Source organism: Culex quinquefasciatus, chromosome 2, assembly GCF_015732765.1.
Source record: "Culex quinquefasciatus strain JHB chromosome 2, VPISU_Cqui_1.0_pri_paternal, whole genome shotgun sequence".
NCBI lineage: Eukaryota > Metazoa > Arthropoda > Insecta > Diptera > Culicidae > Culex > Culex quinquefasciatus.
In genome coordinates this window covers 104371169-104388525 of record NC_051862.1, presented here as the reverse complement: position 1 = coordinate 104388525, position 17357 = coordinate 104371169, and the positions used below count along the sequence as shown (strand labels likewise).

Here is a 17357-nt window from a genome sequence, read left to right as displayed (position 1 = left end):
ACCAAAATTCTGGCTCCACTCCTGGGCCATTAACAAACGATAGGGGCACTTTATTTATAAATTTCAGCCCTCCTGAAAACTTGAAGCTCCTTACCTCCCTTCTAAAACTTCCATGTGTTTTGTAAATTGCCCAAAACCATTCAAGTATTAAGGGAGCGTTCTTGCATTACGTAACAAAACATTTATATTTTTAGGCCCCCTCCACCCCCTGGCAATACATTTCCGATACACTTTTTTGTATAAATCCTCGAACCCTCCCCCTCCCCCTTGATTTTACGCCGTTACGTAATGCATGGCCGTCCCGTTACATGGATAGAGAGGATGGGAGGGGGGGGTCTCTTTCGTTAATGGAATAATACAACAAAAAATATTTTTACTTTGAAACGTTACATACGTCTAACATACGCGGGCCAATCGATTCACATGCCCTTGTACTGTCTATCAATGTCTTAAGATAAAATCTTAACCTGCAGTTGTTCAAACTAACAAAAACTATGATTTATTTTGAAACTGAAATTTCGTGACGTTGCAACGCAACGAAAAACCCTGTTTTCAGAAACAGAGCGTTGCAACGTCACGAAATGTAAGTGGTCTTTAAAAATCGAGGTTTGATTTTTTCGAAAAACAAATGATTGCATTCGATTTGTTGGCCAATTTTACACTAAAAATGGAAGAAGAACTCCAAATTTGCCTTTTAACAGAGCAGAGTTAATGGCGAAACATGAATTGGGTCAGGATTGAGAAAAAGTCACGCGTTGCAACGTCACGCTACATATTCCCCTCTCAAAAATAGAATATTTGCTTCAAATAATGTTTCAACATTGTTTCTTATAGGAAATTTAATGTACTTTCCGAATCTGTAATAACATATGTACCTTTTCAATGTAATTTTTGAGTTACAGTCGAAATACTGAAAAAAGAAAAGTCAAAGCGTTGCAACGTCACGGCGGAATGTGTCAAAGATTATTCCCGTGAGTCGAACATACAGACACCAACTGTGAAAACTAACTTCAGAAGCCAATTTAAACACTACAATAATAATAATAACGGTAATTTAGCGAATAATGCACCAGTTTTCCGAAATAATTATCAACAAAATTACCACAGGAATAATGATAACAGAAATGTTACGCAGGAAAATAATAGATTCCGGCATCAACAACAACATCGTGATTTTAACCAAAATCATTCAAACAATCGACCGAACCAAAATTTTAACGCTCATAGAGGAATTAGCTCTCAACAGAATAATATGTCTAATAATTTTAAAACATATTATCCACAACGAAAAAACTAATTTTTGGGGTTTTCGATAGATTTGGCGTCCGAAATACCCGGCAAAATGGAAAATTTAATAGACGTTCTAATTTCCGAGTTCGAAATCGTTTTAGGAGACGGAATTATAATCGGAATAATATTTGGAATAATAATAGTTTAAGAGAGCAAAGAGAATTTTATAACCCCCCTCACGAAATTCTCAAAATAATTTTAACTCCTTTTCTACAATTTAGATTAAGAATTGCTTCAAAACAAAACCCGTTTAATTTTATTCACTACTTGCTTGACACAGGTGCAATTGTTAATATAATAAGAAGCAATGTTTTAAATAAAATAGGTTATTCTCATGTCAATTTTAAAGATAATAATTATTGAACTGGCATCAATAATACGTGTAATGCAACAATGGGTTCAGTTATAGTCGAATTGTTGATTGGTAACACAATTTTCAGTACAAAATTTTATGTTATGAAGAACCTGCCTGTACCGGGAACTATTGGTGCAGAATTCTTGAAGAGACACACTCTTTTCATCGATAAAAATTTTAATTTCATTGTCTTACAAAAACCAAGATTATACTTTAATAATCATTATAACGAAAATGAGGAGAATCTTGCAGATATTAATTATAAAGAAATATCTATTTCAGGTGACGATGAAAATAACGAGAATGAAGAAAACGCAAATATTAAAGCTTATTGTGAAAATAATGCTCAAACGTATGAAATACATAATTCATCTCAAAGTAATTGTAATGATGAACTATGCATGCCCAAGGGATTAAACTTAGTTATTGACAAAGATTGTGACGTCATTGAATATAAAAAGTTCAAATATGTATGCGGCGAAGAAAGATTAAAAAAACTTTTAGAAACAATTAATTTAAAACATCTGAATAATGAAAATCATGACGCCATAGTTTTCATGATTCGAAAATTCAATAAATTATTTTTCCTAAACGGCAATATAGAATGCCAGAATCTACGAAAACTCATATTGATGAACAGATCGAAGAAATGCTTAAATTAGGAATTATTCAACCTAGCAAAAGTCCTTGGAATGCTCCTGTACTGTGCATCCCAAAGAAAGTGGGAGCTGGCTGTTCGCTGCTTTGACAGCTCGCGGATTCGAGCGTAACATTGTGAAGGGGTACATAATCAACAAGCACAGTACGCACCCACACAGTAAGTGTAATCCAAAGGTCGTCAGTTCGAACCCTGTGGTGGAAGGTTCCTTGGAGTAGAAAGCGGTTTGGGTGCTCTTCCCATTCAAGCCTTTGGACTTCTAGGTCCGAGCAGAAACTTGCAATAAAGACCACAAAAGACCTGGGGGTCGTTGAGGTGGCTGGTTTGATTTGATTTTGGTAGGGCCAGCGTACACGCTTGCACACGCACACACACAGAGCACTCAGGAGCATTTTAGATTATTCACCGCCCCTTAAAGGAATGATTTCTAAGAAAATATGGCTAAACTGTTGTTGTTGATGTTAATGATTAAATTATTCATTTATTTCTGGCAGCCTTAACCTTCTTGGTCATTCTCTGCCCTATAGCTAAACTAATTTTAATGATTTCACAGTATTGGATTCGTTTTTAATCATCCTTTTCATCATCCTACGCTTCACAGTCACTAACGAAATCGATATCCTGAAAAGAAAAACATTTTTTGTAAGAATTTATTAACATGATCGTCATTCATTCGAAGTTTGCACGAAAACATGCACATTTGAAAATTATTTTCACCGATCCTGCTTGGCAGGGCTGTACTATCTAAACAAATATAGAGCCAAAACTTAGAAATTCGATATCTTTGGATCTTTCTGTCAATAGGGGAGTGTGGGGTAATTTGGACACCCTAAGTAAATTGCTCTGTGACGGGCTGTATGGATATTTTAAAGGAATGTGGATGACACCAGAGGATAATAGAGACCATATTTGATGGAAAAATGTCATTCATTTAGATAAATTTTGATGAAAAACTCATTTTTATCGCAAAAATTAAAAGGTGTCCAAATTACCCCCACATTTTTGTGTGGGGGTAATATGAACACCCGAAAAAAACGAAACTATTGGCACTACGCCCCCCGGGGCATGGCCTTCCTCTAACGTGGGATTTCTGCTCCAGCGCCTCTGACGAGACAGGAGAAACCGGGACCGACGTTTTACTTCACCATCCGATAGAAGCTCAGTGGATAAGGCGGGAATCGAACCCGCGTCTCATAGCATCATCGGGATCGGCAGCCGAAGCCGCTACCCCTGCGCCACGAACACCCCTATGGGGTAATTTGGACATGCCTTGTGGGGTAATTTGGACATGCCTTGTGGGGTAATATGGACATACCTTGTGGGGTAATATGAACACCTTTTGTGGGATAATTTGGACACATGTTTAAGAATAAGTTTAACATTTGATTTTTTGAGCATGTTTTTTATCCTTCAACCTGGTTTTGTAATTGCTTTATATTTTGAAGTGTTGCTCACAATATTTCATCAAAGGTTTAAACAATGGTTTTGTGATAAAACTATAATTCAATAGGAAGATAACAAATAGTTCAGTGTAGTATACATAATTTAATCATTAATACTGAAATGATTTAAACATTGATTCTGGATCAGGCACACTATACTTGTTTCTAATGATTAAGGTATCGTTTATGTTTATATAAATCAATCTTTATATAGAATTTATTAGCCTGAAAATATCATTTTTTTTATATTTTACATTCTGTAGCCCATCAAATTTAAATATTATTGTAAACCAACATAGAAATGTCAAAGAAATTAATTAAAAGCAATCAACATTAGGGTCTTGTTGAACGCCAAATGTACAGTAATCAGATTTTCATCAATTCGAATATTGGAAAAAATTTATCTAAATTAAAAAAAGGGGTTTTGTGAAAGTTCTCATTGTCCACATTCCTTTTTGAGTGTTTTGACATTTTAAATCCCTCTAAATTTAACAAAATCCCTTTAAAAACTCAACCAACCATGAAAGTTACTTTTTTTACCTGACAGGTAGACTTTCAGGTATGTCCAAATTACCCCACAAGCCATGTCCAAATTACCCCCATAGCATATTCTATCATAAATTGCGATTTTTGATGATAAAAAAGGATAAAATGCACAATTTTTATACGTACATATCTCAGGCATCGTCCAAACAACCCCCTTAAACAAAAAATGTCCACTTTTTTGCCATATAACTCCTGCAAAACCTTATTTCCTAACCTTCAAATATTAGAATTTAAGGCAGTGTCAACCGGTCTTTGGAAACTTTTACACATTATACCAAAACTACTTAACCTATTCCAACTTTTTTGGTTTGTCCATACTCCTAGGCCATTACTAGTACTAGCCTTATCACTTAAATTGCCGTTTTCACTTTATATCCGAAGAAAACGTGATTTTTAAAGGGGTGTCCAAATTACCCCCACTGTCCATATTACCCCAAACTCCCCTAAGTGTTTCTTATGTCAAATTGGCCGGGGAACACGATGGTAAGGTTATATAAAAAACGTAACTTAATCCACCTTTAAGTGGTTGGTGCCTTCCTCTCATTTATAGAGTGATTACAATCCCCTAAAGTGTCCACATGGTTTATGGATCTCCCCTAACGTGATCGCAGCACCTAAGAGGTCCTAATAAAAATAAGTGACGAGTAAAAAAAAGACTTCCTACAGACTTTTTGTCAAGATTATACAGACATCGCCTTTCAGGTAAATGGCATCCCTCTACCAGGCTTTTTTCGTGGCGATTAGACGGGACCATTTGAGGTTATGTAAATTCAGAATATTTTTTAAACTGCTTGTAATTTTAGATAATAATCCGATCTTGAAAATTCTTAATCCACAAGAAAGGTCTTTTCATATGCTTTCTAAAAATATATAACATGTGAGGTTTTCATGAAAAAAACCACCCTTTTTACCATAATTTTAATTTGATATGAAACAGTTTTTTTTACATAACTTTTTAAATACATGATAAAATTGCATGAATTTAAATAGCAACTTAGGGGACGTAAAGACGGATCGATTAAAACCATTCCGGCCAAAATCGGTTGAGCCTGTGACAAGATATTCCAGTGACATTGATTTGGTACACATGTCTACATACAGCCAAACACACAGACATTCTGAGTTGACAAACCACGTGGACACTTTTTTGGAAATCTTAACCCCCCCCCCCCCCTCGTGAACAATTTTCCATACAAAAAAAACTTTTTTGTATGGAGCGTGGACAATTGCCCCCCCCCCCAAGGGGCCACGTGGTTTATGGATGATCTCTTACCTCCGTTTGAAAATATGGGTTTCAATCAAAAATAGCAAAAAAAACGATTTTTCTAGGAGGTATAAACATGGAGGAGTGGTCGGATTTTCAGATAGTATCAACAGGCCTGCCAAATTTGAGAAGAGTCGGAGATGCTAATTTTCAAATGTTAGAACTTCGCATCTACGTACCTACATTCGGTCCGCTAAATCGAATGCTAACTAATTCGAACGTATTCGAATTAAAAGGTATTCTCTCATTCGAAGCAGTTTCATTCAAAATTACGAAACCGCTCTGTAGTTTTATTTACTTACCGCGTCTTCCAAGTTTGTTAATTTTGAAATTCCAGCTACTTCTTCCAAAATTTTCGAAGATTCAAGAACTTCATATATAAAGGAATTTTCCTCATCGTTAAACTTTTTGAGTACATTCTGAAATCATTCATTATAATTCAATTAGTTTCGCATCATCATAAAGAGAAAGAAGAATTTGACCATATCGTAGAAGACTGTAGGGTCAATCAATTTTAAATTACCAAGGATCCGCATCCATGTACTAAACGCCCAGATATACAGCAATTCCTAACCAAAAACAGCGTGGCCCAAAATAAAATAAATGTGCTCGAATCGCACAGCAAAATAAAATGGCGGGCGCCGTTGGTGGCCAATGACTGTTCCCTATTTGTTCCAGATCTAGTTTTGATGATCTTGATGTTTTATCTTTTCAGCGCATTCATACATGCTGTTGATAAGGGAAACACCATTAGATCGTTGAAGCGTATGATCGTTGAATTAATAGGTTATTACGGTCCTGTTCAGCAACGGAGAAGGACAACCATGGGTGGTCTCTCATGCTCATGCTCATGCTCATGCTCGAATCGCACAGCAAAATAAAATATATATTGCCAAAAATCAATTTTTAAACCAATTTTTGATCTTTAAAAAGCGTTGGAAAGAAAACTCTTAAAATTTTAGATAATTTATGGGTTGGAAGTTTTACTTGTTTTATGTGATTCAGACTATGCCTCTACGCATTTTTTTTAAATTTAAATGATAATGGTGCCATTCTATAGCACACAATGTGTTCGAGCCTGAACCTGTCAGCTCGAAGAAAATTTTGGTTTGGTTTTGGCAGCACTGCGCTTGCTGTGATGACAACTGCCACGAAGGTGGCAACCCAGCCTGCGTCGTTGCCAACAGCGAAAAAGACGCGCGCAACGACGTGTGCTCGGCAGCAAGCGAGACAGAGCTGGCAACAGCGCGTCGACGACGACGCCGTGAAGGGATCGCGCGAAACGACGTGCGCGGCAAAACGCGCCGTTGACGACGGCCTGAGCGAGAGAGAGAAAGGGAGAACGAACGGCGCACGAAGATGTTCGTGGAGGAGTTTTGGCGCGCAACGAAAGAGGACGACGAGGACGAGCCTGTGCGTCGGAACAAGTGAAGATTGAAGTTCATCGCAAGCAGCCGAACCGGTCGGACGTAAAGTCACCTCGTCGCGATCGTCGGAAGAAACAGCTAGAATTCTTTAAATTAGTTTAGTAAAATAGATTATTAAGAGAAACTTCTAGTGTTTTTGCTTGTTTGCGATATTTCCGACCCTCCCGAACTGGTTCCCCAAGTCCGCCGGAAGTTTGAAGTGCAAAATCTACAGTCCGCTCCAATCATGGTCCTTCGAGCCGGATTAAGTGAAACAGAAGTGCCGGGATTTGCGGGGAAAGTAAAGGACAAACGGTGGAGGGTCGTTTCTATCGCGGCAAGTGGGCACAAGGCCCACAGAGAAGAAAAAGACGCTGCGAAGAAAGTGAAAAAAGACGCCATCTTGGCAAAACTGCTAAGTGAAAAAGGCGACGCCATTTTGGATTCGTCCAGAATGCGTCCAAAAAAAGTGTGAAAAGTGCTAAGCGACGCCATCTTGGATGCGTCCAGAGTTTTCTGAAGCCGGAAGAGGTTCCGAAAAGAAGACTCGAGTGTAGTGAAGTTCCGGCCAAGAGGACACAAAGTTCCCCCAAGTACCGCGATTACAGACTTGGCTGTTTTCCGTGCTTGGTTCGGACACTGGGTCCGATCGTTCGTGTTCCTCTTGTGCCGGAAACTGCCCTAAGGCGCCTGCAACAACTCCCGGGAGCGGCGCTGAGTAAGGACGCGTCGACTCCAGAGAAGAAGAAGCGGAGGTTGTAGGCAGAGTCGGAATAAGCTTTCGGGAAGTGGTCCTGGAAGTGAACTCCGAAGAGGAGGAGCAGAAACCTTCCGCGAAGTGGTCCTGGAAGTGAACACAGAGAAGAGGAGCGAAAACCTTCTGCGAACTTGGTCCGGAAGTGAAGACGCTCGAAGTGAGAAGACTTCCGCGAGAGTGGTTCCGGAAAACGCGAAGAACGTTCTGGAAAGAGGTTCCGGATGTTCGACGCGTTTTCCGGAACCACTCTCGCGGAAGTCTTCTCACTTCGAGCGTCTTCACTTCCGGACCAAGTTCGCAGAAGGTTTTCGCTCCTCTTCTCGGTGTTCACTTCCAGGACCACTTCGCGGAAGGTTTCTGCTCCTCCTCTTCGGAGTTCACTTCCAGGACCACTTCCCGAAAGCTTATTCCGACTCTGCCTACAACCTCCGCTTCTTCTTCTGGAGTCGACGCGTCTTACCAGCGCCGCTCCCGGAGTTGTTGCAGGCGCCTTAGGCAGTTTCCGGCACAAGAGGAACACGAACGATCGGACCCAGTGTCCGAACCAAGCACGGAAAACAGCCAAGTCTGTAATCGCGGTACTTGGGGGAACTTTGTGTCCTCTTGGCCGGAACTTCACTACACTCGAGTCTTCTTTTCGGAACCTCTTCCGGCTTCAGAAAACTCTGGACGCATCCAAGATGGCGTCGCTTAGCACTTTTCACACTTTTTTTGGACGCATTCTGGACGAATCCAGAGTTTTCTGAAGCCGGAAGAGGTTCCGAAAAGAAGACTCGAGTGTAGTGAAGTTCCGGCCAAGAGGACACAAAGTTCCCCCAAGTACCGCGATTACAGACTTGGCTGTTTTCCGTGCTTGGTTCGGACACTGGGTCCGATCGTTCGTGTTCCTCTTGTGCCGGAAACTGCCCTAAGGCGCCTGCAACAACTCCCGGGAGCGGCGCTGAGTAAGGACGCGTCGACTCCAGAGAAGAAGAAGCGGAGGTTGTAGGCAGAGTCGGAATAAGCTTTCGGGAAGTGGTCCTGGAAGTGAACTCCGAAGAGGAGGAGCAGAAACCTTCCGCGAAGTGGTCCTGGAAGTGAACACCGAGAAGAGGAGCGAAAACCTTCTGCGAACTTGGTCGGAAGTGAAGACGCTCGAAGTGAGAAGACTTCCGCGAGGGTTCCGAAAACGCGAAGAACGTTCTGAAAAGGCGGATGTTCGACGGAGCGAAAGTGAAAGCGAAGTTCCAGCCAGCAGTTCTCCGCCACTGTAGCATCGGTGGCCAGCGCTTCGCCAGGAAGTCACCGGAGAGACTGGTCTGAGAAGGCGGCCACACCGAAGAAGAAGACGGGCGGTCCGCACTGAGTGAGCGCGGAAGCAGTGGAGCTGGCGGAGATGGAGCGGTTCAACGACGTCGTCCAGCAGAGCTGGCTGTAAGCTCACCACTATTCTTGACAGCTTGGAAGATGCCACGACGCCACATGGGCAGCGTCAGAAGGATGCGCGTACGGGCAGATCTGGCATGGTTTCAACATCACGGGACGAGCAAGACGCCTTCGACGACCTGCACACAGGTCTGACGGTCATCGAAGAGAAGCTGCTAGAAGCCAGCCCACACGACGAAGAATCGCGTACACGCCTGGTGTACATTGTGGACGAGACACGAACCAACAACAGCTAAGATGCGCCAACGAGACATCGACGAACCCCGAAGCGTTCGGGAGCTGCTGGCAGAGCAGCTGGACACGGAAGATCGGACGACCGACATCCCGCATGGTGAACGTTCCAAGAACACCAGATCGCCGACGAGAAGGACTCGTACCAAACACCACACAAACCGGTCAGCAGCGAATGGTCTTGAACACCGGAAGCAAGCCAGCACAGACGTGCGACGTGTGCGGACTAGGCCAGCACAAGAGCTGGAAGTGTCCGCACACGTCGCACGTCTGTGCTGGCTTGCTTCCGGTGTTCAAGACCATTCGCTGCTGACCCGGTTTGTCCGTTGTGGTTTGTCCGGGTGTCTTCTTGGTGGGTTGTGACGAGTCCTTCTCGTCAGCGGTCTTGATCTTGGTGGTGTTCTTGGAACGTTCACCATGCGGGATGGTAAACTCCGGTCGTACCCGATCTTCCGTGTCCAGCTGCTCTGCCAGCAGCTTCCCGGAACGCTTCGGGGGTTCGTCGATGGTCGTCTCGTTGGCGCATCCGACGATCTTAGCTGTTGTTGGGTTCGTTGTCTCGTCCACCCATTGTGGTACACCAGGCGTGTACGCGATTCTTCGTCGTGTGGGCTGGCCTACTTCTAGCAGCTTCTCTTCGATGACCGTCAGGACCTCTGTGTGCAGGTCGTCGAAGGCGTCGTAGAGGGCATCTTGCTCGTCCCGTGATGTTGACGGAACCATGCCAAGGATCTGCCCGTACGCCGTGTGGTACGCATCGTACGCGGCTTCTACCTCCTTCTGACACGTCTTCAACGCTGCCCATGTGAGCGTCGTGGCATCTTCCAAGCTGTCAAGAATAGTGATGAGCTTACCTTGAGCCAGCTCACGCTGGTGGACGACGTCGTTGAACCGCTCCATCTCCGCCAGCTCCTTTACACTGCTCGCTCCGCAGGGGATCACTCAGTGCACTTAGTGACCGGACTTGCCGCCCGTCTTCTTCTTCGGTGTGGCCGCCTTCTCCGAGTTCACCAGTCTCTCCGGTGACTTCCTTGGCGAAGCGCTTTGGCCACCGATGCTACAGTGGCGGAGAACTGAGCTCGGAACGGCTGCTGGAACCGTTCGCTTTCACTTCACTTTGCGTCGAACATCCGGAACCTCTTTCCAGAACGTTCTTCGCGTTTTCCGGAACCACTCTCGCGGAAGTCTTCTCACTTCGAACGTCTTCACAATGTGAAAAACAAGTAAAAAATTGAAAGACTGACTGTAAAAACGCGAAAAAATAAGATAGGCAAAATGTAATTATATAAGGTAGTAGAATAGGCCAATACTACCAAAAACGAACATAAACTAAACAATATAAATGCAAATTAAAATACTAAAAATAAAACAAGAAAAACATAAAACAAAAGAAGTAAAGTTTTTTGTAATACAAAAGTTGCTCAAAATGATCTCCTGAACACGGAAAAAATAAACAATTTCGAAAAAAAATAATTTGAGAAGTAAAGGGTTAAGGCTGGTACACCCGAGCAGGGGTAAATAACACGGGAATACCAAATTTTGGTATTACTTGGGCAAACAACAGGGCCCAAAATGTGCCCTTGGTTGCCTAGTTGCGTGTGCCCTCATTAATAAACGTAAATAAAATGCAGTGCTATGTGCCGTCGTGCTCTTCACCATTCGACCAACAATACCTCTGAAACTGTTCGGGGATCTGTCACCGAAGCTTTCACGCGGCCTGTATTGGGGTCAAGCGTGGCTCCGAAGACGACTTGCAACTACATGTACTTCCAATATGCAGCCTTTGTCGAGAAATAACCTACATATGGAAATCGACATTAGAAAAATAATGCAGCATCATTTAGAAGGCAGTCATATGATCTTGACTCACATCAAGACAAATGACAAGACAAATCAAGAAGCCCTAAATGAACTGCACAATAAAATCATAGGCCTGCAAGAAGAAATTATGAAATCCGCAGGAATTGCAAGTCGAATCCATACGGCAGTATTAACACAGGCACCGGCAATGGACTTCCCCTTGAACGAAGTCAGGAAAGCATTTGAAGACACCACCACGGACCAGAATCAAAAACTCGCTGAATCATTCGGCCGTATCCAGGAAATTACGTCATCCCACCGGGATGACATAATTAAAACAATTGCCTCAGCAGAAAAATGTCCCTCGGACATAATTCTAGCAGTCCACGATGAAGTGAGGGACCTCCGAATATCTCGAAGCCTTGTTAGTGTGTGACACCGTTTGAGTGGTTCCATCCGTGGTGTCTTCGGTTGTCGTGGAAGTCCTACTTCACGATCATGTACCCCTGTTTGATCGTCGTTGCGAGCAGAAGCGAGTCAGCTGCCCTTGCAGAAACCTTGGCTGGCAGCGTCCAAACTGTGCAAAACTGCTTCTGGTTGTTATCCTTTCCTAGTTGTGGTTGATCATCTGCACCTGCAGTGACCGGAAGTTCACGTCTTTGATTACCTGGCCAGTCGCCTTTGCGATGATCGTGACCTTGGTACCTGGCCGTCTGCCCTGCAGTGGCCGAACTTTTCACCGCTTGGTTTGAACAGGTGAAAATCCTTGGCGGTACCTTGCGGTGGTTTGATCGACTGCCCTGCAGTGATCGTGGGTTTGGTTCCGCCCGTGGGAACGCTTGACCAGCTGCCCTACAGCGGTCGCTTGATCTGGCTTCGTCCGGTGACCAGATCGCCAATTGGAGGGTTGGATCCAAAATCCTTCCATTGGACCCTCCAGGTGTGCACGTCCCAGTGACACAGCACTCACGTTGGTATTGGAGTTAAACGGTGGTGATGACGCCTCATCAAAACCACCTTCGTCATTCGGGCTTTTCAATGGACCAAATTGAAGCAAGACGAAGTCAACATCTGGAGTATGGGCTTTGGGTTCAACCGCGATATGGCAGGAAACACACACACATCCGCGCTACTCTGGGCAGGGTCCGGAGTTGGGGCGCAATGGGGGTTCAGAAAGGCTGAACCAGGTCAACCCAAGGGGACGTCACTGGGACGTCATCATCCACCACGATCGGCGAGAGGTCGCCACGTGTCACGGGTCACGTCAACGGGACGTTCCATTCCAACCAGCGTGGTTTAAACGGGATACCACCATCCAAACCAAGGTCAACTCGGACAAGGTCAAGGTGCAGTCAAAGTGAGCTGCATTTTTCAAGGTATACGGTTAACGGTTCCTGCCGAGAGAGGACAACTGAACAAGCGGAGCACTGGGCACCCATCCAAGCGGCCAAGGAAGCGCTGCACATTCCCGGGTTCAGGATCCCACCTGAACAAGCGGAGCACTGGGCTCCCATCCAAGCGGCCAAGGACGCGCTGCATATTCCAACCCAAGGGTTCAGGGACCAACCTGGAAAAGGTGAGCACTGGGCTCCCATCCCAAGCAGTCAAGAGCACTGCAACCTCTGAAGTGGACACTTTAGAGGCGAGCTGGCGTCATCGGGACGTCATCCAAGGGTTCCGGAAAACGGTTGCCACTAGACTGTGGTTTTGATGAGGTGTCATCACCACCGTTTAACTCCAATACCAACTTGAGTGCTGTGTCACTGGGACGTGCACACCTGGAGGGTCCAATGGAAGGATTTTGGATCCAATCCACCAATTGGCGATCTGGTCACCGGACGAAGCCAGATCAAGCGACCGCTGTAGGGCAGCTGGTCAAGCGTTCCCACGGGCGGAACCAAACCCACGATCACTGCAGGGCAGTCGATCAAACCACCGCAAGGTACCGCCAAGGATTTTCACCTGTTCAAACCAAGCGGTGAAAAGTTCGGCCACTGCAGGGCAGACGGCCAGGTACCAAGGTCACGATCATCGCAAGGGCGACTGGCCAGGTAATCAAAGACGTGAACTTCCGGTCACTGCAGGTGCAGATGATCAACCACAACCAGGAAAGGATAACAACCAGAAGCAGTTTTGCACAGTTTGGACGCTGCCAGCCAAGGTTTCTGCAAGGGCAGCTGACTCGCTTCTGCTCGCAACGACGATCAAACAGGGGTACATGATCGTGAAGTAGGACTTCCACGACAACCGAAGACACCAGGGATGGAACCACTCAAACGGTGTCACACACTAACAAGGGTTCGAGGTATTGGTGACCAGTAACCAAACGTTGGTCTACTATGGTTTGATGGGCACAACACTCGGATGATGAAGGCACTGCGGGGAGCAGGCCGGCAGGGAGGTCTTCGGTTTTGGCAGATCTTCTACAACCACACGGGAATTTTCAAGGTCAAGCAGTGTTGGAGTCACGGCTGGAGGTTTTACGCTGGAAGGAGAACATCGTCCACAACTCAAGTGTTTTATTTGGACCTGGACAATTTGGAACAAACCACCCACATCTCCCCTTCCCTTCCTTCTGCCATCTTCCAATTTTCGTTCAGAAATCAGCTGGGTAATTTCAGGGTGGGGCAGAATGTTTGAGACTGAGAGGATCGTGGCTACAACCACGAGATTGAAACTCGTCTGAAAAACCTGTATCATTTTCTCAATCAAAACGGTGGCGCCGCGTGGTGGTAGCTACCCTGTTTATTACACTGTGAAATTATCCATGGCTAATCCAAGGAACCAAAAGGTGACAACAGAAATGTCCGCCCAAAAAGGGTGCTACAAAAAACTTTTTATTTAAAAAAAAATCCTAACAAATCAGCAACGAATTACAAGTTTGATAGTCGAACTACACTTAAAAGTTGGTTTTGTTATTTGTTTTTGCAAAACCGCATATTTTTTTAACAAAAGTGCCAACAATATTCGTAACTACCTTTTGCCTCTTGGTGGCGCTTTGTGTGGTCGATATTTGCGGACGTGCACGCAGAACACCGAACAGTGAGAACTAGCGAAAATCAGGGATTTGACACGCATGCAGTTTCCTGAAGTCCCCACCAGAGGCGCTGTCAATATTGTTTACGTATGGTTTTTGAAAAGGTCGTATGAAACAAATACAATTTTTTTTTCTCAAATTATGTTTTTTGTTAGTTTCTACCTCGGTTTTAACTTTTTTTTTGCATATATATGCGAGATAGTTACAAGTATTACGTTATTTTTTTTACATTTAACATTCATTAGATCAATAAAACAAAGTTCTACTTGGCCATGCAACTGGTAGCTGGTGGCAACGAAATCCGGTTCGATGCTGGAAGTCACCCCGGATAGACCACTGAACCTGAGCTATCGAAGTGGTAAACGGGGGGTGGCCCCAACAGGTGCTCTCCCCATTCAAGCCTTCGGACTCCTAGGTTCGAGCAGAAACTTGCAATAGAGACCTCAAAAGACCCGGGGGTCGTAAATGTGTGGATTTTGGGAGGCCTTGGGAGTACAGATAAGCCTGCATGCTGGTCGGCGTCATTCCTTCGAGACAGTTGGTCACTGGCTGATCCTTCAGATGTGCCAAATACAACGCTGAATCCCCACGACGCCACCATGACGTCATGAAGTCGTCCGATGGGGTGCCATCGGAGCCGCTCGTTAAGCCGTGGATATTTTGCAGGTGTAAGTGTACGAAGTTGGCACATGGAAGAGGATTTATGGGTTTAATGTGTGTAGTCTCTGGCGTCCTGCCTCGGCGGACATACACTTGTATAATGTGTTACCGTTGAAAACATGATTCTGCGCTGCCTCTTCGTTTACTTCGTAAAGTCCGAGCCGAACAGCGCCCGAGGTCTCCCGTTGGTGATAAGTAATAGCCATGTCCAATCAACCGCACCGTCAGAACCGAGCAACACCCGATGTATCACGTGGTCCAAATTCTGACAGCCGACGAGTCACATGGCTGGGATGAGCTGACCGATCGCCGATGATCGTTGGGTGAGACCTCCTTGAACCTTGGGTGGTGATAGCATGGTTGGTAGCGATCCCAAGATCGTCGTCCTTCCAGTAGGATGAGCTACGCACACACGGAAGCTTGGTTGTGTGCATTCTCGTTAGCCGTTCGTAGTACTTCAAGCCGTTGCAGCGGTTGCTGCCTTGATGTTATTCGAGCCTGGTCGATCCCCTGACCGACCGTGGGACCGTGGGTGGTAGGAATTGCTTCGACAGATGGCGTTGCCGTCGCTCCGAGTCCATTGGTTTATCAGTTTTGATTGATATGAAAAAGTATTTGGTGTAGTTTTTCACAATTGGTCAATGCTTCGGCTGACACATACTGCCGAGTAGTTATTTACCTTAGCAAAAGCGTTGCTCCTCAATGACCAGTTGCCAGAAGAATTAAAGAATTAAAGAATTAAAGAATTAAAGAATTAAAGAATTAAAGAATTAAAGAATTAAAGAATTAAAGAATTAAAGAATTAAAGACTTAAAGAATTAAAGAATTAAAGAATTAAAGAATTAAAGAATTAAAGAATTAAAGAATTAAAGAATTAAAGAATTAAAGAATTAAAGAATTAAAGAATTAAAGAATTAAAAAATTAAAGAATTAAAGAATTAAAGAATTTAAGAATTTAAGAATTTAAGAATCTAGGAATTTAAGAATTTAAGAATTTAAGAATTTAAGAATTTAAGAATTTAAGAATTTAAGAATTTAAGAATTTAAGAATTTAAGAATTTAAGAATTTAAGAATTTAAGAATTTAAGAATTTAAGAATTTAAGAATTTAAGAATTTAAGAATTTAAGAATTTAAGAATTAAGAATTTAAGAATTAAAGAATTAAAAGAATTTAAGAATTTAAGAATTTAAGAATCTAGGAATTTAAGAATTTTAAGAATTTAAGAATTTAAGAATTCCAAGAATTTAAGAATTTAAGAATTTAAGAATTAAGAATTTCCAAGAATTTGGTTGAATTTAAGAATCCTTAAGAATTTCTTAAGAATTTAAACCAAGAATTCAAGAATTTAAGAATTCAAGAATTTAAGAATCCCAATTTAAATTTAAGAATTTAAGAATTTAAGAATTTAAGAATTTAGGAATTTAGAATTTAGAATTTAAGAATTTAATAAATTAGAATTTAAGAAATTTAAGAATTTAAGAATCTTTAAGAATTTAAGAATTTAAGAATTTAAGAATTTAAGAATTTAAGAATTTAAATTAAGAATTTAAGAATTAAGAATTTAAGAATTTAAGAACTTGAAGAATTTAAATTTAAGAATTAAGAATTTAAGAATTTAAGAATTTAAGAATTTAAGAATTTAAGAATTTAAGAATTTAAGAATTTAAGAATTTAAGAATTTAAGAATTTAAGAATTCCAAGAATTTAAGAATTAAGAATTTAAGAATTTAAGAATTTAAATTTAAGAATTTAAGAATTTAAGAATTTAAGAACTTTAAGAATTTAAGAATTTAAGAATTTAAGAATTTAAGAATTTAAGAATTTAAGAATTTAAGAATTTAAGAATTTAAGAATTTAAGAATTTAAGAATTTAATTTAAGAATTTAAGAATTTAAGAATTTAAGAATTTAAGAATTTAAGAATTTTTAAGAATTTAAGAATTTAAGAATTTAAGAATTTAAGAATTTAAGAATTTAAGAATTTAAGAATTTAAGAATTTAAGAATTTAAGAATTTTAGAATTTAAGAATTTAAGAATTTAAGAATTTAAGAATTTAAGAATTTAAGAATTTGTAATTTAAGAATTTAAGAATTTAAGAATTTAAGAATTTAAGAATTTAAGAATTTAAGAATTTAAGAATTTAAGAATTTAAGAATTTAAGAATTTAAGAATTTAAAATTTAAGAATTTAAGAATTTAAGAATTTAAGAATTTAAGAATTTAAGAATTTAAGAATTTAAGAATTTAAGAATTTAAGAATTTAAGAATTTAAGAATTTAAGAATTTAAGAATTTAAGAATTTAAGAATTTAAGAATTTAAGAATTTAAGAATTTAAGAATTTAAGAATTTAAGAATTTAAGAATTTAAGAATTTAAGAATTTAAGAATTTAAGAATTTAAGAATTCTTAAGAATTTAAGAATTTAAGAATTTAAGAATTTAAGAATTTAAGAATAAGAATTTAAGAATTTAAGAATTTAAGAATTT

At 41.5% G+C, this 17357-nt stretch overlaps 1 protein-coding gene across 4 annotated transcripts in view; it reads right to left on the bottom strand.

The window, feature by feature from the left end:
• Positions 1–2755: 2755 nt before the first annotated feature.
• LOC119766543 (ubiquitin-like modifier-activating enzyme ATG7) overlaps positions 2756–17357 on the bottom strand; it is a 331454-nt gene continuing 316852 nt past the window's right edge. For all 4 annotated transcript variants that reach the window (XM_038251290.1, XM_038251288.1, XM_038251291.1 and 1 more), the window contains 2 exons: positions 5858–5974; positions 2756–2924 (listed from right to left, as the gene is read on the bottom strand). In XM_038251290.1, coding sequence (XP_038107218.1) covers positions 2892–2924; positions 5858–5974 — 150 coding nt within the window. In that variant the 3' untranslated portion in view covers positions 2756–2891. The remainder of the gene's footprint in view (positions 2925–5857; positions 5975–17357) is intronic.